The 26,991-nt window shown below is 38.0% G+C and overlaps 2 protein-coding genes across 6 annotated transcripts in view; one reads left to right on the top strand and one right to left on the bottom strand.

Moving 5' to 3' along the window:
* Positions 1-6,866, top strand: part of NAPEPLD (N-acyl phosphatidylethanolamine phospholipase D) — a 42,172-nt gene extending 35,306 nt beyond the window's left edge. For all 4 annotated transcript variants that reach the window (XM_019744534.2, XM_074340637.1, XM_019744535.2 and 1 more), the window contains exon 5: positions 3,574-6,866. In XM_019744534.2, the coding sequence (XP_019600093.2) occupies positions 3,574-3,702 (129 nt within the window). In that variant the 3' untranslated portion in view covers positions 3,703-6,866. The remainder of the gene's footprint in view (positions 1-3,573) is intronic.
* A 166-nt stretch (positions 6,867-7,032) lies between these two features.
* On the bottom strand, positions 7,033-26,606 carry ARMC10 (armadillo repeat containing 10). 2 transcript variants are annotated; one of them, XM_019744540.2, is made up of 6 exons: positions 26,468-26,606; positions 18,983-19,128; positions 16,287-16,421; positions 12,547-12,723; positions 9,120-9,191; positions 7,033-7,944 (listed from the first exon to the last, which is right to left on the bottom strand). In XM_019744540.2, exons 1-6 carry the CDS (start codon positions 26,604-26,606, stop codon positions 7,693-7,695), a joined length of 921 nt encoding a protein of 306 aa, XP_019600099.1. In that variant the 3' UTR covers positions 7,033-7,692. The 2 variants fall into 2 exon arrangements, with proteins under 2 accessions (XP_019600099.1, XP_019600098.1); XM_019744539.2 differs by having other exon boundaries at positions 18,983-19,131.
* Positions 26,607-26,991: the final 385 nt, after the last annotated feature.

Raw genomic sequence — 26,991 nt, forward strand, 5'->3', positions numbered from 1 at the left:
ATGCAGTTTTAAGCATTCCCTTTCTATCCTGTTTCTGGCCTGCCCTCTCCCTAGGTTACAGCTCATTCCACATTTACCTAATACACTGCCTACCCACTCCCTTCTCCCCTCAACCAAAATTCCTGTCATGATGCAGGACCCTGAGCCACACTGCTGAGAGGTGGAATAGAATGAATAAATGAACAGCCATGGGTGGGGAGGATGAAGGAGAGTATGTGTCTGTGTACTTGGAGAAGGGGAAGTTTAATATTGGTTTCCTTTGGTATATATACCACTCTATTTGGTGGCATTATTCCATCAGTGTGTGTTCCATATAGATACATGTATATATATGTTCCATACGTGTTATAATATATACTAGTGACTTAGATTAAGTAATAGCATTTTATTAAATCTGTGCAAAGAGGAATCTAAAACGATTCCTAGATTTTTAACTTGAGTGATTTGGAACGGTTGTATGCTTTGCTGAGATGGGGAAGATGAAGATAGAAAACGTCCTCAAATGTGTTCTTCAGTCTTCAGATGTGTTACTCAGCCTTCAAGAGTTATTCTTGTAAAAATCTAACTTCTTCATTTCTTAATGAAAAATATAATATCTGCTTACTATAAGCAGATTAAGGACATCCTTAACTTGGCAACTCTTTGAAATTACACATATAGCAACATCTGATTTATCTAGGGAATGATGAGTTAATTTCCTAGATGATGTATTTAAGCACAAAAACTTAAAATAACTCACTAGTTTTCGTGGAAACAAATTTCAGGCATTATAAATATATGTTAACATTTTATTTATTTATTTTTTATTGGGGAATATTGGGGAACAGTGTGTTTCTCCAGGGCCCATCAGCTCCAAGTCGTTGTCCTTCAACCTAGTTGTGGATGACGCAGCTCAGCTCCAAGTCCAGTTGCCGTTTTCAGTCTTTAGTTGCAGGGGGAAATTGAACCAGCAACCTTGTTACTGAGAGCCTGTGCTCTAACCAACTGAGCCGTCCAGCCACCCCTCCGGAAGCTCAGCGGCAGCTCATCGTCTGCAATCTAGTTGTGGAGGGCACAGCTCACTGGCCCATGTGGGAATTGAACCAGTAACCCTGTTGTTCAGAGCTCAGGCTCTAACCAACTGAGCCATCTCGCCGCTCCATATATGTTAACTTTTTAAATGACCGGCGTCTTTATTTTGAATTATCTTCTTTTGGAGTAGATCATAAAACATATCCCGTAAAAGGGAACTTATGAGCTGTCTGGGACTGGTTGTTTGTCTTTAATGGGTCCAGAGAGCTTCTGCTTTTACCACTTTCTCTTATTTACCGCTAGCTTACTGCCTTGCTTTATACAGGCAGTATAAAGTCTCATGACTATGGGGTCAAAATTTAACAAACAAGTTGTTTTTAACAAATTTAACAATTTAACAAAACAAGTTGTTTTTTAGCTGGAAAGAATTTCATCTTTTTGAAATCTCAAACTAAAATAATTTTGCAAGGGAAATTTCTTGACTTAGGCTATTACCCTGTTTCTCCGAAAATAAGACCTAGCCGGACAATCAGCCCTAATGCGTCTTTTGGAGCAAAAACTATTACGGCTGATTGTACGGCTAGATCTTATTTTCGGGGAAACACAGTATTTAAAATTGTATTGTATTCGTGATATATTTGCAATCTCCTATATGGATAAAAAAGATTAGCTTCCTGGTAGCAAGTAATCCATTAATAAGTGGTTAACTAGAGGAATTCTGGGTAACCAATGTATGGTTAAAACCTAAGTTGTTCAGCACTAAGGGAAGGACATCCCTGACCCTCTAAACATAGCCATAAACCTAGAAGAGACCAAGGGGGGAGAAAAAACCCCGTGTGGCCAATAACTATTAAAATGCAAACCTATGCATGTTAAGCCACAGGAAACTTTCCTGGTTTTCACAAGACATCACCAGCTGTCCCTTCTTAGTCTCTGCTCCTAGTTCCTCATCTCTGCTCCCTTAGGACTCGGTCCATGGACCTCTTTAGTTGGTTACTCCCTTGGGTATCTCTCATCATCTCACAGCTTTAAATACCTTCTGTCCATTGTACCTCTCTAGCTCAGGTTTCCCCCTATAACCCACACTTAGACTTCCGGTTGCCTACTTAACATCTCTACTTGGATGTCCGTTAAGTACCAAAACCTAAGTCCAAAACCGTACTTGTTGATCTTTCCTCCGACTTGTTTCTCTTACATCTCAGTAAATGGCAAATCCCTCCTTTGAGTTCCTCAGGCCAAACCTTGACTTCTCATATCCTCCATTCAGATTTTTCCCGCATGCAGACAGCTCAACCTTCAGATTCTACTCAGATGTTTCCCACTTCTCACTCCCTTCACTGCTACCACACTGCCCCTTCCACTGTTTTCAACACTGCAGACAGTGACCTTTACACCTTGAATCAGCTCATGACACTCCCCTGCCAGAACCCTACTAGCTTCCCATCATACTGAGTCAGAGCCACAGCGCTCACAATGCCTACAAAGCCCCATCTGCTCTATCATGTCTCCGTTCAATGTCGCCTTCTCCAAGAGGCCTTCTTAGACTGCTGTATTTAATATTAAACGTTCACCCCCCCACTTATCCCCCATTTTGTCCCTACAACATATCAACCGCTCCAATACTATTTTCTTATCTGTCTCTGGATTAGACTAGAAGTTCCAGAAAGGCAAGGGCTTCTGTTTGGTTCACTGGCCTGGCCACTCTGTGGTGCTCAAAAGATACTCCTTGCATGAAGGAGAGAGGTAGACTTACCACTTTTGTTTAGATGAGAGACTGATTATTATTCCTGCTTTATACTTACAATTTTACAGCGTTTTAAATTGAAATTGGGGAAAAATGCTTTGAAATAAAGGGTGAAACAGCAATTATACAATGTAAAAATTAAAGATAAATAAATGGGGAAATGGGTTTTTTTATACCTTTTAATTCAGTAGTTAGAGTAACCCATATTCAAGTGGTTTTAATTTATTTGGAAAATACTCGATTAGGTTGAAACATTCTGACAAGTGTGTTGTCTTCCCTTTTTTTTGAGCTTTGAAAAGGTGAGGAAACAAAGGGATTTAGGGACATTCAATCTGTCACATCTGTTCTCTAGGGGTTTGAGGATAACAACCCTTCTTCAGCCAAAGTATTTTCTCTACCATTTTGTTCTCTCACACACTCTTATAATCTAAGTTTCTATATTCCTCAAAAATATTGGTAACATTTAATTCTCTAATATTATCTTTGGCATTGATTCCCTTTAGATTGGAATTTCATGTAGTGAAATAGTGATCAGATTTCATGCAATCTAATAATGTTCAATCTAAGTTGGCATCAAATTTGATATACATGGTATGTAGATAAATTGATAAGTGACATTTCTAGTGATTTAACAGTTAATGACCCTGTAACATTAGAAAATGTGATTGACTTATTTGCTAATGCTTCAGTGAAAAGGGCATTATTTTAAGTAGGCAGATGTTGGTTATTTTAAATTCTTATTTGAAATATCCCCCAAATATAGGTATGTATGGTTAATCTTTTTCATTTTCTTTTTTTCTCTTTCTGCCCTTTGTCAGCATTACTTAGAGCCTCCAGTGAAACTGAGTGAGGCTCTAGAAACATACGGACTTAAGACTGAAGATTTTTTTGTCTTGAAGCATGGAGAATCAAGGTACCTAAAAACAGACGACGAAAACTTTGAATAAATGTGAGCACAGGAAGGAGCTTGTAGTAAAAAAGGCATCATCTGATATAAATTTGAAAAGACTAAGAAATTAATGAATATTAGGATTTTTTTACATTTGGAAACAACAACTGCAAGTTTTTGTTTTATGTAATAACTTATTAATGCGATTGCTAGTTCATATAAACACAAGAGTCCAGGTATGGGTTACTTAAATAATGAATTTTCTGATGTCGATTTTAAATCTCATCTCAATGGTATAAGCATTGAATGGGATTTTTTTTACTAAAACGTTATACTTTAGTAGAAGAATTTTCTGAGGTTATGAAAAACTGATTTTAAAGATTGATTTCTGTTCTGTTCTAAAGGGCCTTCTCCATAGGTGATCAAGGCTGTCTCAATACCTAGATGTTTTCAGAGGCCTGCTCACATAGACGTATCTTTCACATTCATATTAAAGTGGTGGTGAAACTGACTCCCACATGCTTATAGCAGTTCTTGCTCTACTAAGATTAGCTTATATGCCAAATATTAATTGATATATATTTTTAAGCATAAAAATAAGTTGCAATTTTTAAAGACTGAATTTTTTTTGAAAGAGGGGAGCAGTATATTCTATTGCATGTCTGCAATCCCCAAATCAAAAGCCCTATGAGTTGGACAGAGAGAGAGTTTGGTTATGAGAATTGATTTATGAAATTTTCTATTTTTAATCTAAAAGTCAGACCCACTAAGCACAAATATAGCTGCAAGGAAATAACATTTTACAAAGATGAATGCAGATCTTAAATGTTAATATATCATGCACTTTGAATTAAATTTTATTCTCTCCATATACTCATTTTATTCCTGGTTTCTTCTAACACTGTATCAGTAAGATTTATAAATATTTTATGTTTTACATGATTCAGATGTCTTATATTTTTATATTAAATGACCCCTAAGCACGATTCTACTTTTACTAAGCCAGCGTGGAATACTAATGGTACAAAGAGAGAGATGGGAATCACCTGATCTGAGCTTTTAGTCCAGGGCTCTGTGGTCGCTTGATTACTCTGAACCTTCGTAAGGGAGAGAGCTGATTAGATCATTTGGAGGCCCATTCTATCTTCTTGATCCAGAAGCTCAGTGAAATTAACTTTATTCAAAGCAAATAATCAAAATAGGTTTTCTACACCAAATTTTCTGTGTACCCTGAAACAAGTCACCTATGCTCACTGTGCCTCACTTTCCTCATGTACGACAAGAGGAGAATTTTGACCTACCTCCCCAAAATGTGAATAAATAGTAAAGTGCTTTTTTTAAAAGACACTTTGAAAACAGAAGGGAAAAAATGATTTCTTAAGGTATCACTGCCTGATAGATTTGAAAGCTGAAAAAAGACTAATGCTTTTGATAATGTATTGTTCCTGTTGCAGATTTAACCATATATATTAGGACACTAAACATTGAGGACTAACTTTATCTCACTCATTTTGTAAAATTTGGAGAGCCAAACTAAATGTAAATAATCTTTATCAAAATTTAGTATTTTTATCCACAAAGATGCAAATCAGTCAAGGGGAAATGTGTATGTAATATGTATGTATACGATGTATGTGAATGTATGTGATTTGGGGGCACTAAAGCACAAAAAATTTTCCCATAAAATAAACCTTCAGGAAAAAAAGTGAACAGGCATAAACTTTTTCAATTCAAAGGAACATTTAGCAAGCAGATGTGAATCAGGACGACGTTAGATGGGCTTTGGGGGCGTACCGCCCCTATGCTAGCCAGTGTTTTTGTGGTCACCTTCTTGCTGTTGCATGCTGAATTGAAAGTTCATCTCTTACCTCTGCTCTATGAAGCAAGCCAAGTACATCTTGATCAATTTCTTCTCCGTGAATAGCCTTAATGTTATTTTTTTATTCACATGTACCATCTGAGGGCCTCTAAGCACTTAAATTGTGCTACAGCTCCTCTTAATTGGGCCTGCCTCATTTTTCTAGGCCGCCTCACAAGCTTTAATTTTTAATTACCATTCATTCTTTCCACTTTGACGTTTTATCATTAAGAAGTACATCGAGCTTCATCTCTCCTTATAGAATCTCACTAGTGAGTGGTTCATCCCATTTTATTTTTTACCTATTTATTTATATTTTGAAGCATTTATGTGCAAAGTGAATAAAATGTTTTTAAAAATAAGACAAATCCATTCTCTTCCTTCCATTCAGTCTAATATATGTTGTAATATTTTTAAATGTCTTATTCTCTACGTCAATTTCATTTTCCTCTTTGATTAGCTAGCATTCACACCAATATGTGAGATCTTACTGAAGATCCTTTTTCCCGTGGGAACTGGGGAGCACTTTGATACTCCTCATTGCCCAAGAAGGTGGAACCATCAATTAGGAGAAATCCCATAAAGATCTGCTTGTGCATTTTCATTATGTCATTCTCTCTGGGTAATTAAAAATGACTCCCCTTTTTCTCTAGCATTTTGACATTTCACACTCAATGCTCTGATCGCCAAGAAATGTGGATATTTATTCAAAGTAATAATAGAGTTTTAGAATCCAGTGCTGCTTAAGCACATTGAAACCAAATCCTGGTTTTTAATGTGTGTACATTTTGAATACGTACAGGTTTTCATTAAACGAGGCAGATTTTAAAAATTGTTATAAAGAAATGTACTTTTCAGGGAATACTTGTGTTTGCATCACTGATAAAAGTATTATTCTTGGCCATCATATGTGCATTACTACTGTAGCTAATTGGGAATTTACATGTTTTCATCTTAATAATGAATCCTTTTTCTACTGTAAAAATATTTCTTCCAAGTTTGATTTCTGTATCAGGATAACCCTGAAAAAACACATTTTTCTGTTGGAGGATTTGTGACTTCCTATGGAAATCCATGTATTTACAAATGAAATTTAAAGTACTCTTGAAGCTTTGCCTTAAATACATGAGTAGGAAAGCTTCTGCTTGCATATTGGTTTACTTAATCCTAAGCATGGTGGTGGTTATGAACTTGACTATTGTAAAATCTGGCTGAATTCAAATATATCAATAAATTGTTATAGTAGCTTATAGGATAAAAATAATATTAAACAGCTGAGAAAATTCATATATTGTAATTTTAATCAAGTAAATTATGGATGAAAATTACTGAATAAAGTACTATCAATTAAGGGGAAAATATAACTTTGTGAATTATTTTTTCCTTTTTATTTAAAAAATTATTATAAAATTTATGCCACAGTAAAAATTCAAACAGTAGAGGAAGGTATACACAGCGAAGTAATTTCCTCACTCCCAAGTCCTACTCCCGGGAGTTTGGATATCATTCTAGAAGTGTTCTATCCATAGATAAGCATAAATATTTTTTTATTTAAAAAACATCCATATTTCATAGGTGTCTTTCCACATTAGTACATTCAGAACTGCTTCATTCTTTTAAGACGATAACTGATTTAACCAATTCCTATACATGGACATTTTGATTGATCTCAGTATTTTATACATGGCATCCTTATATACTAGCACATTGAATGGGAGTGGGTGACTACTATGAAGAAACATTCTAATTACTAGACTTTTGAAAGCAGTATGGCTAGGCTCCTCGAGAGCTCAGGATCTTATTGCAACTAAAAGAACAAGATCATTCCTATGGCAATTCTGAAACAACTAATCACCTAATGCTCTCAAATCACAGGCAACAGGAGAAGGGTAGCTTACACGTAATAAGGTCACTGTCATTTCATGTAGAGGAGATAACTGACGTATCAGCAAAGAGCAAATAAAAAAGAAATAACTTTCAGAACAAGCTGTTATATTCATTTGGTATCAATAAAATGGTCCAAAATAAACCAGAAGACCACGGCAAGTTATAGCTGTGTAAATGATGAAACGCGATATTTACTGTTTAAATTCAGCAGCTGAAAGAATCCCTTTGGAAGGAAGATGAAAACTAAGCATCTGTGCTTTACTTCCAGACTGCATTCCTTTTTGGAACAATATGACCAACCGGTTAGAATTTGGGTATTACTGTTACCTTCTCCTTCACATCTGCATCGTGGTGATTAAGTAAAGCTCTCATTTTCTGGGCACATTCTTCTCCATATAATAGGAAAAACAGGGAATCTTTAGTGAAAGTAGGCTGACTAGCTAAATGGCCTTCCTTTTTGAGGCAGTTATTTATATTCTGAAATAGTGTAAGAGCTCGAAGAAGAATCTCCTTTGCCGTGTGGCCATCATAAAGGGAAAGGAATGATGAATCTACCTGAAATAGGAAACAGTATTATTTTAATATATGAAAACATTTTTCATGTTTTTTCATATTAAAACCTGCACTGAATACATTTAAAAAATCTTATCATAGAAAATCCCTAAGACTGCATAACAGAAGTGTAAAATCTTATGATGCACCCCCACATTGTATACTAATGGAAAAGAGGTTTCATGTTTTAGCTGAAAAATAGTTATTTCCTTGGGGTCCCAGAATGGGATCATTTGGAAAAACACCCAGTTCCTTTTTAAGCGTCATCATACCGTCTTCGTGGGAACTCATTAATTCACCAAACATTTACGGCACATCCTCACTGCACGAGGAGCAGATGAATTCAACAGGAGCTGAGCTCCATGCTGTCTCCATACCACCTCTGCTTCCTCAGAACACTTATCACAGCTTTTCATGGTATTTCCGTCGCCCTCCCCGCACTGTAAGCTCCCCGAGGACAAGCACCATGTTACACTGCACTCACAGGTGTGTCTCGGTACTTGGCCCAACATCTGGCACATACTGGGGACTAATTAAATACCAGTGATTCAGTGCAGTAAGATACATGTGTGCACAAACAGTTGTCCCTAATTAGGTAGACACAAAAATTATAATTTATTTTTGCTAGGGAGAACGTTTCAAAAATGATTTTTTTAAAAAGAAAAATAATGCTCATTTCAAAAAATTTAGGAAAATACATATAGGCAAAAGGATCCCCACCTCCCCCCCAAAACTGCCCCACAACCCACCACACAGTATTGCTCCTCAGAACTGAATGCGTTCCTCCCACCACCCCCGATTCACATGTTGAAGCCCCGATCCCCAATGTGACCGGAGGTAGGACCTTTGGGAGATAATTTGGTTTATGTGAGGTGCTGAGGAGGGGATGAGTGTCCTTCTACGGCGGAGGATCACAGCTGCTCTCCGATGAGTGAGGACACAGTGAGAAGGCAGCAGCCTGATGTCGGCCCTCATAGGAGCCCCGTCTGCCAGCACACTGATCTTGGATTCCCTAGCCCCCAAACTGAAAACCAAATTTCTGTTGTTCAAGCCAAAAAAAAAAAAAAGGCTCCTCAGATAATGCCTGTTAACATTTTAAAAGGGATAAATCTATCCAGATCTACCTGTCCACATTTATATATTTATTTATTTACAAAACAAATATGTAAGCTATTTACTTGGGCACCAAGTAGTCCTTCTGTCATGGCTGGATTTTCAGACAAATTCAAAAGCAATTTCAAAACTTGAACCTGAAATAAGAATAATATTGGTTTATTTCAGACTAGCAAGCATGAATTTTCTCTCCCTGTACTCTCACCAAGTCCACAGTTTAAAATCCTGCCTATGCTTCAAAGTCTGGCTCAAATTCTCTCTACTCCATGGAGGCTTCTCAATTCTTACGTAAAAGGGCTGGGGCTCGCTTTCTCTCTCTCAACTCTTAACAACATTTGGCACCACTCTCAGCACTTACCACGCAGCAGTGTTATTTAAAACTCATTTTTCCAATTACATTGTCAGGGAGGTAGGGAGAATACTGTGAGTGTCTTTACTATCCATCCCCCACCCACATGCATACCTAACACTTAGTAAGTTTAACGTGTTACATAAATGATGTTGATTATGATTACTGTTAGGTGAAAGATCTTTGGAACGAAAAAGGAATCTCAAAGCTTAGTTCATTTCTATTTAAGTATGAAGAATTTTGAAGTTTGGTTACCAAGAATAAAGTAACAAACAATATGGCCCTTTTTAGTAGGTTACAGTGAATCTTTGAGCTTACCTTTTTTATGTGAAAAACGTTTACAATCATTTAAATAGGCAATGCTATAAATAGCAAACAAATGTTGACTTATAGCCGGGTAGCTAAAATATCAGCATTCTTATCAGTTATAACTGAAAAGTTAGTAATAAAAACATTCAAATAGAATTCCTACTTTAAAAACAAAGATCATGTAAGACTATAAGGCACTTGAAATTACAGAAAGGAGCAGGGAGGGGTTCTGAAGTCAGCAAAACGTGACAAAGGTGCCCTTCACTAGATCTGGGAAGGAACTTCCGGATGTTAACTTTATAAAACTTTGATCACAAAGGCATGTGTTTAATATAGAACATTAAAAACAAAAAAGAAAAAACAAAAGCACAAAGGAAAAGGATATTTATACCTGTATTACCATGACCAGAAATGGTCACTATTAAGTTTTGGTATTTTCTCTCCGGTCTTTACGTACCTACCCTGTATACTCACATATTCCTTTGATCATGTTGTACATGCTAATTTGTTAATTAAGGCGAAGGTTATGCAGCTTTGCTTTTTTTTTTTTTATCAACTATTTAATTTTTTAAATAAAATAAATGGTCATGACTCATTTCAAACAATGCAGAAGGGAAGAAGAAGGTAAAAACAAAAACCACCATTCTATCTGCCCATCTCACTCCCCAGTGGAAACCATGGGTAACAGTTTCTTGTACATGCCAGGTCCTGCTTTACAAACAGACATCCCCTATAAATTAGTCTTTTAAGGTAAAAATAAAGATGACTTCTGACCTTTCTGTAGTGCGCTCCCTGGTCTGGCCTGACTGGCCAGCAATACCGAGAGTAAGTGCTAGGAATAAACACTTGTCTCCAATGTCAATCAAGTTCTGATTAAGAAAACAGGGCCAAGAGTTCTGAACAAAGATGGTCCCGAACCTATGAAATAAGCCTGGATGAAGTCAATCGAATCTAAAAGGCCCAGTGGTGTCAACAAGGGCAGGTTTACAACCAGGGAATAGTAACAGAAATAGTCATTTATTATCCTGAATGAAAAGTCCATGTTGCTGTGCTCTGTAGAAGCGAGTTAAATGTGAAAAAATATATATAAAGTTAGAGGACAACTACAGATTACCCAGCTATATGTATTTTGGTTTGAAACCATATTTATTGTCTTCTTTCTCTTATCACTTGTGCCACCTTGTGGTGACTCCAGGGCATTTCTTTTAAGCCATTAGTTCCCGCCCCTCCCCCCCCCCCACTGCAGATGTGGCAAACACAAGATTTACATTAATCTTCCACTACTTGTATTTAGTTGTGAATCAGTGTTGTACCCACAAGGATATTATAATACAGTGAGATTACTTATTAAAAATAAGATTTTAAAAAGTCATCTTGGTGGTTATATATTAAGAAAATATCTAAAACGGACACCTTTTCCCACTTATAAATGAATTACTATCCAAAAGTGCATGTGCAAGTTGGAACTTTAAACTCATTTTTTTATGGAGAAACAATGTTATAATTGGTTAGCTTCCCGGACAGACCAAGAAAGCCAATTTTCTATCCCAGAAATACTGCACTAGGCAATGTAATGGAAAAACAAAAATAGAACATACTATTGTGGTATGAGTCACCTTTTAAAAAGTCATAAAATATATTGAAACATAGCCCATGTCTGAGACAGATGTATACAGCCTGAGGACAGACTCTCCTGGCTCTGAACTCGGTGCTCCTCTGAGGTTTTGGGTAAGATGGCTCCAGAGGCAAGATTTTTTCCTACAGCTGCAACACCATGGGTGAGAGGGGAGGGAGGAGGATTTCCGTGGGGCCTCGGGCTGGAGGTCACCCTGCTCCACTGGAGAGAGATGATGGGTACATGCGTTTTGGAAATTGCCTATGGATGGAGCAATACTGTTAAAATATTGTTAATGATTATTACATTTAATCTTGAATGCCTTATTTGGATCAGATCCAAATAAGTTTGGCTATTGGAAATACGGAAAGCCCACATAAAAACATCTCAGAACAAATTTTAAAAGGACTATAGTGAAGCTCTCCTATAATTACGACACAGAAATAACTTCCATGGTGATGAGTATTTGGAGGCTGGCTTCACATTTGGTCCTCCTAAAATGCTTGTCCATTTTTCTCTCAAATGTGCCAGAGAACAGAGACCAATATAGTAAAACACTGATAGATCAACCCAAGTAATCAAAAACTTGGATTAGTCTACCCTTCGTTTTTATGCCACTTCTTGAAAATGGCACTTGATAAGAATGCTTAGTAATATGAGGGGGTGACTCAGATAACTTTCATAGTTGTCTCCTGAGATCCTACTTAATTCAGCTCAATCTGTTGCCTCCTACGTCTTCATAAGAGGTCAAAGTGAAACAGAGACATCCAACACTAAAACTTAAAGATTTTCCAACCAATAATGGCTGAATCAAAAAATCAAAAAATGTTTTGTTAACCCTAAGGTAAGCAAAAATTAACCAGCACTGTCACTCAAAGATTCCCTTTACTCACAACGGTCCTACAGCTGACGGGGGGTGGGGGAGAAGTTAGCTCCTTCACGTCAGTAAAAGGTAAACTGATTTGCAGAAAACCAAATGAATACCAATCTACTGATAAGTGAAACATAATTTTTACAAGTTAATTTTGAAATTCAGTATTAGGATAAATATAATTTACTTTCCTTGAACTTATGTAAGGGTTGTTTTTTTTTTTTGGGGGGGAAGGTTTTTAATAAACTTTAAACTTTCTCTTTTTTGAGACCTGTAAATTGAATTCCAATCTTATAAGCCTAATGAACTATCTCTTCATACTTCAAGTAATAACTGCTTCCTTTGTACCTTGGTGCTTCCATTTCCCGTGAGCAACACGTGGAACAGGTCTGTAATGTAACTGGTAAGCATGTGCTGGTGGTCGTTGGTAACTGTCATGTTTGTTAACAATCTCAGTCCGGCCAGCTGCACAGGGGAGTTCAGGGGACCAGAGAAGACATCCTCACAGACTTGATTGACATATACCTGGAGGTGGGGGGAAAAAAGTGAGCATCTTAGAATCTTCAAAATTTTTCTATTGAACAGTAATTTTTCTACGCAGTGGACTTAGGGCAACTGTTCAGGATGAGACTGGCTTCTTAGAAAAGAGTGTGGTGACTTTTTTTTAAAGCTGCCCCAGGGCGGCTCAGTTGGTTAGAGTGCAAGCTCTCAACAAGGTTGCCAGTTCAATTCCCATGTGGGATTTAGTAGCTCCTGCAACTAAAGATTGAAAATGGCAACTGGACGTGGAGCTGAGTTGTGTCCTCCACAACTAGACTGAAGGATAATGACTTGGAGCTGATGGGCCCCGGAGAAACACACTGTTCCCCAATATACTCCAATCAAAACAAAACAAAACAAAACAAAACAAAACAAAAACTGCCTTTATTAATGCCAGACTTTGGGCTGAACACTTACAAATATACCTTCCTTAATCCGTAAGGCAGCTAATCCGTAATGAGGTGGCAGCTGTAATAAAGTGGTGTGGCCAGTTTACAGAAAAGGACTTTCAAGTCTTCAGGGAGCTTGGATCCCTGGCCCAGTATAAGCCACCCAGTGTGGGACCAATGTCTAATTCCTGAGGCCATGATCTCAGTACCTCCCAACTCAGTCTCCCTTCCTGTGTCCACTGTCTGGGCACAGACCAGAATTAAGGAGGAACCTGTGAGACCACCTTGTATCATGTAAGTACCTTCCCAGTAGGGTCTAAGAACCACATCAAGTTAGAAATGAAGGATGGTCGGGGGGTGGTGGGGTGGGGGCGGCTAAGGGAAATAGAATTTTTCTTTAGAGTTAGTCCTATTAAAAAGCAAGCAGAGGCAAAACTATATTTGGCCCAAGGTTCTTAATTTTTATCTAGGTGTGTGTATATTAACTACTTCATAATACAGATGGTGCCAAAAAGTGTATACACATTTTAAGAAAGGAGAAAACTGTATTAATTGTAATATTCAATATATACCGATAACAAAAGATGAATACAAGTCACATTTGACTTCTGCAATTACAAGAGGTGCTCAAAGTGGTTACCATCAGCGTCCAGACACTTCTGATTACGGCGAACTACTGCTTGAGCAACGCTGACCAAAGTGTCCACTTGTATACATTCTTTTGGCACCCCCGGTATTAACCACCACTGGCAAAAAGGAACGCAATGCCAGTAGTACTCCTATTTCACACATGATAGAACTAAACCCAGTACGATGGACTTTTTATTTACTCTGAAACTCTTATTTTCTATGTCTGGCCATGATCTTTCCACCTTTGAAAAATTATGTCTTGCAGATAACTGGGATTCACCTAAATCTGAACTCCACCAAAAGTTCAAACTGGTAAGAAAAATTTCCTAATACAAAATGCTAAGAAATTACTAATTGTCCCATTACCCAATATTAACTTTTTTTCACCTTAAATATATACAATTTTTATTTGAAAAAAATGTGGAGTGATGCAGGACAGGGTTGCCCTCCTGGGGGCGGGAGGTGTCACAGTCCCGGGGTGAGGGGTATGGGAGTCATGGTCCTGGGAGGCCGAGGACACTGTCTTGTGGTGGGGTAGGGGGGTCACCATCCCAGGGATGAGGGAGGTCGTAGTGTAGGGTGAGGGGGCCCGGGGTCATGGTGCCGGCAACAGTAGTACCTCCTCAGGTCACAGTGGGGACCAGCCAGTATTAACTCTGAAAAAATATCCAAATATAGCTTTGTTACCATAATAACTAAAGTAATGGCAGTAAAGCAAAGAGAGATTACATTTTTAATCTGGTTTCAAGATCTAAATGACATTTACAGTCATTTGGTCAACTGGTTCTCTTTGGTCAATTTCATGACACATCTATCCTTTGAAACAACCAGCATTTCCTTAGCTCTTTATAAATCATATATTTTCATAAGATGCTGGTATCTTTCAAAGCATTTCCTAAAATGTGTCGAGCATTTACATCCTTATTATCTCTGAATCTTTTCACCATTTCAATTCAAGCAACAAGGTTACCAAATGGGCCAGCTGAGTTATTCCTGGAGATGGGTCTACCTCACCCTGTTCCTTTCTCTTGGAATTCCCTCCTCCCCACTCTACCTATAGAAACCATAGACATTCTTAAGAGCCAGGTCACACTCTACCTGTTCTCGAAACTTTTGGATGCCATCTCCCCTTTCTGTATACTCAACAATGTTTTACTTATATTTTTCCTTAAAGCACTTCATCATGTTCTGCCTTGAATTGTAACTACTTACAGACTTGCCTTATTTCTCCTTCCAGCTTTCTTTAAAGACGTTATTCATGTTCATTTCTGAACTCTGTACCACAGAGCAGGAACTGAATAAATGCTGAATTAACATTATTTCCTAATTTATTGTATCTTTCTACTGATATTATCTGACTCTGGCCTCTTTCTTTTACCACATTTGGATTATACTGAACCCCAAATTCAAAAGTTCACTGCATCTCTTATTGGCTACCTCAGGTCCCTCTCTTTTGTGTTATTCTCCAATAAAAAAATGGGTGAGGACCTGAATAAACACCTTTCCAAAGTAGACATACAAATGGTCAACAGTTTCATGAAAAGATGCTCAGTATCACTAATCATCAGGGGAATGCAATTCAAAAACATATCATCTCATGCCTTTTAGAAGCGGTAAGTGTTGGCAAGGATGTGAAGAAAAAGGAACCCTCATTCACTATTGGTGGGAATGTAAACTGGTATAGTGACTATAGTAAACAGTATGGAGGTTCCTCAAGAAATTAAAAATAGAACTACCATATGTTACAGCAACCCCATTTCTGGGTATATATCTGAAGGAAATTAAATCACTATCTCTAAGAGGTATCTGCACCCCCAACTTCACTGCAGCATTACAATAGCCAAGACAAAATCAACCCAAGTGTCTGTCGATGGTTGAATGGATCAAGATGTGATATACACAATGGAATACTATTCAACCATAAAAAAGAAGGAAATCTTGCTATTTGCAACAACAGGGATGGACCTTGGGGACATTATACTAAGTGAAATAAGTCAGACAGAGAAAGACAAATACTCAATGATCTCACTTGTACAGAGAATCTAAAAAAGGCTAACTCATAGAAGCAGAGGAGCATGGTGTTTGCCAGGGGCTGAGGGAATGGGGGGAATGGAGCCATGCTTGTCAGAGGGGACACATTTCTAGTTATTAAGATGAATAAGTTCTGGGGATCTAATGTACACCAGGGTGACTACAGTTAATAATACTGTATTATATACTTGAAAGTTGCTAAAAGGCTAGATCTTAAATGTTCTCACCACAGGGAAAAAACAGGTAATTAATTATGTGAGGTGATGGAGGTGTTAGCTAATTTTGCTATAATATACGAGTATGTGTATTCAATCATCATCATCTTAAACTCACACAATATTACATATCATTTATGTCATGTTACATATCACTGGAAAAAAATAAAGGAAAATCTTAGCCATAAAGTTATAAAGGGCAGTCTACTAAAACTTCACCACTTTTTAATTTTCTCTTTCATTTATAGGTAACGTTACACATTTGTGATTTTAGATAACCTACCTTTATCTTGATTTGATTTTCAACATTCACACTAAGGTTATTCAGTGCATTTAAAGCTTTCTCTTTAATACTGTGGTTGGGATCATTGCTTTTGCTTCCAACAATTGGAATACCACCCAATTCACGAATAATGACCTAAGGGGAAAAAACAGGACTATAATTTCAATACGCACATCTCTTCATTGAATTCTTTGCATCCAAATAAAAATTATCCTTTGGAAATACCTTTTCCATATACAATCTATAATTCCTATTGTTTTTAAAAGTATCATCCATATTATAAAGAAAATCAATTAAAAATAAAATTAAGGTATGTAATTAAACTATAGCATGACGCTATACAATGAAGATTTTCGGAGTTACTGTAATGATCTCAAACAATTTACAAACAAAATTATTTTACTTTGAGATAAATTATATGACTTTTCTATTACATGCAAATTTGGAAAAGTATTATGATTTAGAATACTAAAGCAGTGTTTGCTAAAAGGTATTCTTTGGAACATTAATCCTTCAAGATGTTAACAGATGTTCCATTTTAAAAAAGGGAGGTTTCATGGTGAAGTGTGAGAAACTTTTGGGGTAACAAAGTAAACATATTTTTTATTGTGATGCATGAATGTCCACGTGCACAGAGAATCTCTAAGAGGGGAGTACTGAATATAGTACAACTGACCCCTGAACAACATGGGTTTGAACTGCACGAGTCCATTTATACGTGGATTTTTTTCAATTCTTACTTTAATTGTAAGAATACAGTGTATATAGAACACACAAAATGTGTTAATCGACTGGATGTTACTGGAAAGGCTTCCGTCAACAGTAGGCCACTAATAGTTAAGTTTTTGGGGAGTCAGAAGTTACACATAGATTTGAGTGTGCAGGATCGGCCCTCCCAACCCCTGCGTTGTTCAAGGGTCAAGTGTATTTTCTATGAACTGTACACAAAAAGAGGGACTTTTTTCAGTGTCTAGAGTGGGAGGAACACCTATTAACTTGAAGAACTAGAGTTCTACAGTTTGAACAAAAGTGTCAAAATTTTCAAAGGAAATATAGCCTGAAGATTTGTCTCTGTGCACATGGACAATTGATTGCAGTATTATGTTACTATGTACCTTTGGCCCCAACATTGAAAGACATATCAATTGCTTTAATTCTTATAAGAAAAATAAGCTGAAAATGACTACTGTCAGGCCAAGACTAGTCTATCAGAATAGGAGAAAAAGAGTATTTTGCCATCATCCACTTTTTAACCAACAGGCCAATATACCACTCTACTGTTAAGGGTGGGCATAGCACTGAGAGAAGAAAAAACTTTCCCTCTGCAACTCTAGGTTCCGTTTCTTCCCAAGGACTTGTGGTTACCAGAAAACAGCTTTTTTGTTTTTAAACTGTACTGGGAAAGCATATCGAGGCACTAACTGATGAAGATGGGCACCAACTCCCATTATCCAAGAAAGTACTTATTCACCAGTGGCTACTGACCCTGTACTACGAGTACGATTTGTTTCAGAGGGATATAGAACTCTGGTATCAGAAATACCCCAATACAGGCATGCGAATAATCAGTCATCATCTGTTGTGTTGTTTGCCTGGCACCTCCTCTATCCCATGCAGTCCCTGGTGGCAGTGCTGGGCCACTGTGTTCATACCCACCCTGCTGTGGGCTCAGGCTCCTGTGAGCTAGGCCTTGCTAATGGTGCTCCACGGAGCCTCACTCAGTAACTGACCCAAAGGCTCGGCGCTTGATTCTAGCACAGCAACTCCACCTTCTGGATTATGAGCTACAGGGATGAAGGCTTGAGAGGCCAGTGGCTTTCTTTTCATCCCTGTCATTTTGGAAAAGCTCTTTGTAGCCAGAGAGACAAAGCAATACACAGAAGGAAGCAGGGGTAAGCATAGCCAAAAGACAGAGGAAGACAGCTGATAACACTTTTGGGAACCCTGAGCTGTATTCACTAGTGCCTGAAACCAATGCTATTCTTGGAGGTTCAAGTTAACAGCTCAGTATTTTCCCTTTTTGGTTTAAAATAAATTAAGCTGGATTCTATCACTTTCAACTGCAAGAATGTGAGCAATACACAGACCTTCTTTATATTTTGTTATAAATCTCTAAAGCTTTACAGTAAACCTTGACATACTAGAAAAAACTGGACTGAAAAAAGTATAAATTGAAAATAATTTTGCGTTCATGACAATGTTAACAAAGGGTACTAGCTGAATATAATTTTTTAAAATTTTCTACTTTCTCCTAGTGGTGGGGAGGAGAAGAAAGCAATCAAACTAAACTCTTTAATCTTGGTGTTAAGTCTCTACTTGTAGAAGCTGTTTACATTGGTTAGTGGTTGTCAGAGTGTGGTCCAGCCCCGCCCCCCATCAGAACCATCCTTGTAAGAGCTATACGCAGTATCAAGTACGCATTTAAATGTTAATGCTTTCATCGTCCTACTGCTCAATTTTAAATACTTAACAAGGCCAAGCAATGAGAAGTATTAATTAGATACAGGCATTACGAATGGGATCTAGAAACCTATTAATACTCACTACTATTAGGCTGTACTTTTCAGAAGTACACAAAGCTTCAGTAGGTCTAAGTAGTCATGTTGTAGAGATGGGGAAACTGAGGCTCTGGGAGGGGCACAATTACTACTGGTGTAAGAATGGGGGGAGCCTGTCTGCTGAGACTCGGTACTTACTTGGTTAGCTGAAAAGGCTGCATTGTTACCCAGAGTAACCAGAGCTCTTTCAATAATTACAGGATCCTCAGTCGACTCAAGCAGGTAAAGGAGTTTCTGAAGTTGTTCAGCATTTAGGACATCATCACATGAACCATTGGTTAAGTCTTCTGTGTAAGAAGAAAATTATTTAAAGTTCACCTAAAATCAATATGAGATTTAAAACATTTTAAAAACAGTATTGAATGCATACTCTGATATCAGGCACAGTGTTAAGTACTTTATATTCTTTATCTCAGTTAATCCTCAAGTAACCCTAGGAAGAAGATACTATTATGCTTCTCAATTTACATATGGGAACCTGAGGCTTACAGACATTAAGGAATTAGTCACTTGGTATTTTCCTTTAGTAAGACACTGCATGCAAATAACTTATACCCCTAACACCAACTGCATTTTCTGTTTCTTTTACAAATCAGGTACACCCATCTAATGAAACACTTGCCTACAGGAATAGGATTTACATTAAAAAAAGCTTTTCTGATCACAATTTTCAGAGCATCTCAGGCAGAGGAGAAGTTATGGGAGTGTTTCAGGTGTGGCATTTCTGTCTGGTTTATGTGAGTAAAGCACTGAGGACTGGAGTGCTAGAATAACAGTCTACTGGGGTGATGACAAAAGAAAAGCTGTCATTTTGAGTAAAAAGGTAGAATAGTCAAATGCTGGGTCTGCTCAGTGACTTAGAATTTATAGCTCTAACCTTAAAACAAATCCTCTTTACAGAAATCATCACAGGAAAACCAGAAACTTTTTCTAACACTACTGTGTTAGAAACACAGAACATGATTCCTTAAAAGTGAAACATAGGCCAGACAGCGCATGTGTTCACGTATATGGCTGGGGGTGTGGGGAGGGTGGAGACAAGAGAAGGTTATACAATGATGTCACATCTGTACTTTTTCTTTTTAAAAATATATACCAAATTATTACAGGTGGCGATCTTTGGGTGCTGGCATAATAAACTACTTTTATTTTCTACTCTGTGCTAATGAGTACTTTCTGAAATTTTCAAACAATAAACATGTATTATTGCTATAATTAAAATAATTATGAATATTGCTTAAAGAAGAATCACAAAATATCTGAGGGATAAGTATAGACTATGGGAACTGACAAGTGGTATGATGTGCTGAAGAAGTCAAATAAGAAATCAACCGTCAGGAAAATCTAAAATCTAAAAAGCCAGCAGATTCTCACTCCCAAGTCTTATAATCAGGATCTCTGGGCTCTGCTTTTACTCCTGAATCCACTACCTGCCTCATTTACATCTTATAAAATAGGGTTTCACCTAAAGAATACCTGAAAAGATAAGCCAAAGAATAACAAAAGCATAGATTTTTAGAATAGAAAGAATGTTGGGGTTCATCCAAACCTCTCATTTTACACACCAGGGAACTGAAGCCAGGTTCATTTAAAGATCTGCCCAAAGTCACACAGGAATTGGTAGCAGAGACCACAGAAATGAAAATATAAAACTGGAGGCAAGTTATTTAATCTCTTTTTGGGTCTCAGTTTTCTCATTTGTAAAATAAAAGGGTTGGTCTAAGACAATAACTGTTCCAAAGGTTCCTATACAACTCTGAAGGTGTGTGATTTTCTACACAAACATATGGCAGAAATATGATTAAATTTAACCCATTCATACTTCTAAAACATTTCAAAATTTGATTACTTCCTAATACATTTTCCCACAAAACCCTTTAACAATTTTTATAGATATGCAAATTATTTATAAATAGTCCAATAAAATTTTATAAGGAAAAGTGTTAAATCATAGAATTTTCACTTGAAGGGAGGAAGTGCAACGTGTTTGTTGAGAGTAAGCCAAGGCTAAGGTGCCAGACTGTTTAGGTAGTTCTGATTCTAGATAAGCTACTTGACCCAAGCTGAGATTTAACCTCTCTAAGCCTGTTCCTTCATCTATTAAATGGGAGTTAATAGTGTCTGCTCAAAGGATTTTAGTGCCTAGAATACTGTGAAGGCCTGGAATATTTTTATTATTTTTTTTTATTAAGAGGACACACAGCTGGTTAATAACAAAACTGGCTCTAGAACCCAGATCTTTTCATTCCAGTCTGTTGCTCTTCCCCCCACTAGACCACTCTTAATCTATTCAAGTGATGATCCTCAATTTAAATTTTGTAAATAAACCTGAACTTCTCTGCTTGAATTTTTAATAAAAACCACATGTTACTTTTTCAGATAAGAAATAAACCTAAAACTCTTCAACACTTTAGAGGATGGTGATCACCTGATACCTACTTTTTCCATTGGTAAAGTTTTGAACTATTATACAAGTGAGGCAAACACGAGTGTCCGAGCTCTCCACTTAGCTTTGTACCAGTAAGACCCTGAAAGAATTTTAAGCTCTGTGGTTCACCAGCTCCTCAAGTAAACAGAGGAGAAATTCCACTTCTCAAAGGAAATGAAAAGTGACTACCAAAGAATAACATTATAGCAAGATAAATTTCAAGATAATTGTCATAGTACAGAATCATTCCAACCAGGAACACAATATGCTTTCCTGTTTTTGTAGCCTCATGTTCTTCATTCAAATTATCTTCGTATAGGCTTCTTGCTAGATGTATTCAAGTTTTTATAGCTATCATGAATGAGATCTTTTTAATTAAATTTTTGCGTTTGTTATTCTTTCCATACAAAAAGCTACTGATTTGGGTATATTTATCTTGCATTTGAGTTACTTTATTGAACTCTTGTTGCGTCTAAAAGTTATTCAATTGATTCTCTTGGATTTTTGGGGAAACACGGTATGCATTGGGCAAATGAGAAAAAACCACACTGAAATAGGTGAAGAGGCTGAGACACAATCTCACCATAAACCCACCCTTGCGGCAGTGATCCACGATTAGGAAGAAATTCACAACTCACAGTTTCTCCCAGAGGAGCGAAGGGTTTGGATCCTACATCCTGTGCCCCAATTTTTAAGACTACCACCTGAGAAATGGGCCCCGAAAAATTCTAACTTAGAAAGCCAATGAGGTATGCGTCCACAAGACCCACACGGCTATACAGCGAATTAAGAGACAGTTATTAATGGCTGGAGCAGACTCACTATGGCTAACACCCCAGGGCCCAGCAGAGGCAGTTCACTGAAACCAGTTTTTCCCTGAAAGAGGTCTACTTGCTCATCTAAATAGTTGTGGCCTGAGGAGCTGGCTTCAATTTAACATACAATGGGAGCCCAAATGATTTCAAGGAAGGAAATAAAAACTAGAGCAGAAATAAATGAAACAGACTCTTCCAAACTCATTTACGAAGCCAGCATTACCCTGATACCAAAATCAGACAAGGGTGCCATAAGAGAAGAAAATTATAGGCTAATATCCCCGATGACTATAGATGCAAAAATCTCAACAAAATATAGCAAACAATACATTGAAAGGATCATATACCATGATCAAGTGGGATTTATCCCTGAGATGCAAAGGTGGTTCAACATCCTCATATCAATCAATGTGATACACCACAGTAACAAATGAAAGACAAAAATCATATGATCATCTCACTAGGTGCAGAAAAAGCAGTTGACAGTATTCAACATCCATTCATCTGAAACACTCTCAACAAAGTGAGTAAAAAGGGAATGTGCCTCAATGTAATAAAGTCCAGATATGACAAGCCTATGTATCATACTCAATGGTGAAAAACCAAAAGTTTTTCTTCTAAGTTCATGAACAAGACAAAGATACCCACTCCTGCTACTTTCATTCAATATAGTACTGGAAGTCCTAGCCAGGGCAATTAGGCAAGAAAAAAAAAAGGCATCTAGATCAGAAAAAATGTCGCAGATAACATGATATTCTATACAGAAAATCCTAACGACTTCACCTAAAAAACTGTTAGGATACAAAATCAATATAAAAAAACCAACTGAATTTCTATACATTAATAACAAATTATCAGAAAGAGAAATTAAGAAAACAATCCTATTGACAAATGCATCAAAAGGAATACCTGGTAATAAATGTAATCAAGGAGGTGAAAGACTTGTACAGTGCAAACTATAAGACACTGATACAAGAAAATGAAGATGACACTAGTAAATGGGAAGATATTCTGTGCTCATAAATTGGAAGAATTAATATTATTAAAACGTCCACATCACCAAAGCAATCTACAGATTCAATGTAATCCCTATCAAAATTCCAATGGCACTTTTTCATAGAAATAGAACTATCCTAAAATTTGTATGGAACCACAAAAGACCCCAATTGCCAAATCAATCTTGACAAAGACGTACAAAGCTGGAGACATCACACTTCCTGATTTCAAAGTAAACTACAAAGCTATAGGAATCAAAACAGTATGGTATTGGTATAAAACAGAGACAATAGATTAATGGAACAGAATTGAGAGCCCAGAAATAAACCCACACACATATGGTCAATTAATTTACGAAAAGGAGCCAAGAATACACAATGGGGAAAGGACAGTCTCTTCAATAAATGGTGCTGGGAAAATTAGCCACAGGCAAAAGAATAAAACTGGACCACTATCTTACACCATAAACAAAAATAAACTCATAATGGATTAAAGTCTTGAACATAAGACCTGAAGGCATATAACTCCTAGCAGAAATATAGGTGGTAAGCTCCTTACATAGGTCTTGGCATGATATTTTGGATTTGACAACAAAAGCGAAAACAAGTGGAACTATATCAACCTAAAAAAATTTCTGAGAAAATATTTGCAAATCATGTATCTGATAAGGGGTTAATATTCAAAATACAGAAAGAATTCATGCAACTCAATAGCAAAAAGCCAAACAATCTGATTAAAAAGTGGGCAGAAGATCTGAACAGACATTTTCCCAAAGACATTAATGTGGCCAACAGGTACATGAAACAGTGCTGAATATCAGTAAGCATCAGGGAAATGCAAATCAAAACCACAATGAGCTATTATCATCTCACACTTGTCAGAATATCTATCATCAACAAGACATGAGATAATGAGTGTTGGTGAGGATGCAGAAAAAAGGGAAATCTTATGCACCATTGGTGGAATGTAAATTGGTGCAGGAGCTATGGAAAAGTATGAAGATTCCTCACAAAATTAAAAATAGAACATATGATCCAGCAATTCTACTTCTGGGTGTTATCTGAGGAAAACAAAATCACTATCTTAAAGAGATATTTGCACCCCCATGCTCATTATTTACAATAGCCAAGATAAGGAAACAATCTGTCCATTGTTGGATGAATGTATCAAGCTTTACATACATATATATATATATATATATAATATATATATATGATACATATATATCAGTCATAAAAAGGATATCCTGCTATATGTGACACAACATGGATAGACCTGGAGGGCATAATGCTAAGTGAAATAAGCTAGACAGAGCAAGACAAATACTGTATGATTTCACTTATTCATAGAATCTAAAAACAAACAAAAAAACCAAACTTCGATACAGAGAATAGATTTGATTGGTGGTGGTGGTGGTGGTGGTATGGCTCCATGCATATAAAAAGGGTGAATGTGGTCAAAAGGTACAAGCTTCCAGTTATAAGTCTTGAGGATGTAATGTACAGCTTGGTGTGATTAGTTAACAATACTGTATTATACAGTTTAAAGTTCCTAAGAGAGTATGTCTTAAAAATTCTAGGCACAAGAAAAAAACTATAACTGTGTGGTAATGGATGTGAAGATGTCAATTAAACTTTTGTGGTGACCATTTTGCAATATATGCATACATTATGTTGTTCACCTAAAACTAAAGAATGTTATATTACATCAATTACATCTCAATTAAAAGAAAGATCATCCTCTGAAATCCAAGAATGATGCTGACAAAATGGGTATTTATCAATCTTTTTCAAAAATAAAAGTGTAGCTTCAAGAAGAAGGGACTGTGAGCAACTTCATTCATTGTAGGCTGCGTGACTTAAGGTATTTTGGTGATATGAGGAACTGGTAAAATTAAAAGTAAGATTTTTGTCAGTCTTCATCAGTACAAGTGAGAAGGTATCTGAGTCCAGGCCACCTGACCACTTACTTATACAGAAACATCTCTGACATAAAGACAATGAATTAGGCTTTGTAAGTGAGGGTAAATGCAAATTTTTTCTTTATTTTAAAAAAGGATTTTTCCCTTCTGCGAAAGACCCTCCCCCCCACTCCTTTAGAGCATTTCCTGGAGGAAACTTGTATTTGTAATTCCTTTGTCTATCTCTTTGATATAAACATATATCTTTGTAAAACTTAAGTAAGCCTCTTGGCAGTTTACAATCCAAGAAAGTTTTTTAGGGGCTTTGGGATCATTTGTTTGAAATATCAAGGAAGGTGCAGGTATTTCCTCGTCTCTGAATTTAGACTTGGCATCTGGCTCCATGTTATAACCACCTGTTTATCATAGAGATACCGAGAAGTCTTATTTTCCCTCTGGATAAAGGCAATTAGCTAACATAAATAGACACCCCAACTACCAGTGAACTCAGGATGAACTACGTGTAGCAAATGCTGCTGTCAAGTTCTCTTAAGGACAAAGTGTTTATCTCGAGAACATGTAGGTAATATGAAATAGGTTACATCTGTCTGGGTACCTAAAGGGGTGAGAACACTTTCTGTCTTTGCAATCCCGTTAGCTGATTGCCGGTGATGGGTGTAGCAACCAGGTTTAATGCTTAGACCATAATAAAGCTATTTAGTTCTTCTGTACATTTGTAGAGAGGAGCTTCTTTGTTGGCAGGAGATTTTATTTGTAATTATTTCCCTAACAGCTTCCATGACCTAAAATATCCATCCAGAACATTCAACAAATTGTTTGAATCCTGAATGCACCAATCAACTTCTGGACAGAAACCTAATCCTGTACTTACGTGTCCGCCAGGAGGTGTCCCCCATGCAGACAACTGTTCCATTTTGAAATAGCTATTATCTACATCTATCTCCAGTATCTCTCTGCAATTTTGCATATATAAGGATCGTGGTGACTTCAAGGTATCCTCCCCTCTCAGAGGCTGGGCTGAGTCCAGGCAGAACTGCCCCTCTGGCGTCCTTTCTTCCAGGGTAACTGCACAAAGAATTTCATCTACTGCTCCAGGCCCCGCAACACCCCGTCCACAGCCGGGGAATCCTTTTGGTAACACAAAGGCCGGGAGCAAGTGAGAGGCAATCATCCGCTTTTGCGAAACCTAATCCTCGGCTGTGACGCCGGACTCAGGTAGGAAAGTTTGACCAATAGTCTTATGCCAGGATTTTGAACAAAGAAGTGGAAACAGGGAAGCGGCTCAGAATCCTATACCCACCCAATCAAGCGGACAATCTGCCCACAATACCTGGACCTCCCTCCCTCCGCGGGCTCTCCTCCTTCTTTCACTCACAGCACAGGCAAGCCACGAGCGCCGGCGGCGTCTCCAACCCCCACTCCTGTCCCCCCCTCCTCACCTGCCGGGCACCCCGCGGCCTCACCTGCAGATTGCGATGGACGCAGCCGAAGCCCGTGGCCGCCTCGCCGCTGGCCCCGCATCAGCCTGTAAATGCAGTAGCAGGCACCGGCCCCGAGGACCAGGCCCGCCGCCACCCAGCCCGCGTCCCGGGCGCCGCCCATGCTGCCGCTGGAGCCTGTGCGCAGCGTGGGGCCTGGAGCAGGAGGCTCGTGTGCGCCGGTGCAGGGGTCTGCGAGGCCAGCGGGAACAGCCGCCGCCCGAGCTGGATGGAGCCCGCCAGCCCCAGGAGAAAGGAAATGGGAGTCTGAGCTCCGCCTCCCGGAAACGGCCCTGCTAAAATTGTAAACCCGCCCACTCTGGCCCTTACGCGTCTGGGCAGCTTCCCCCAGGTGGGGCGAGGGGCTTGTAGAAGGGAACCGGACTCTGTGAAGAGCTACACACACACCGCGCGCCCCGAGGGGCCACACCGGGACTGAACCGCCCGAGGCGGGTTTCCCCGCACTTCTTCCCGAGCCCGTTCCGCTGGGGCCGTAGGGCCGTCATCCC

The sequence above is a fragment of the Rhinolophus sinicus genome, linkage group LG09 (genome assembly GCF_036562045.2).
Source record: "Rhinolophus sinicus isolate RSC01 linkage group LG09, ASM3656204v1, whole genome shotgun sequence".
Taxonomy (NCBI): domain Eukaryota; kingdom Metazoa; phylum Chordata; class Mammalia; order Chiroptera; family Rhinolophidae; genus Rhinolophus; species Rhinolophus sinicus.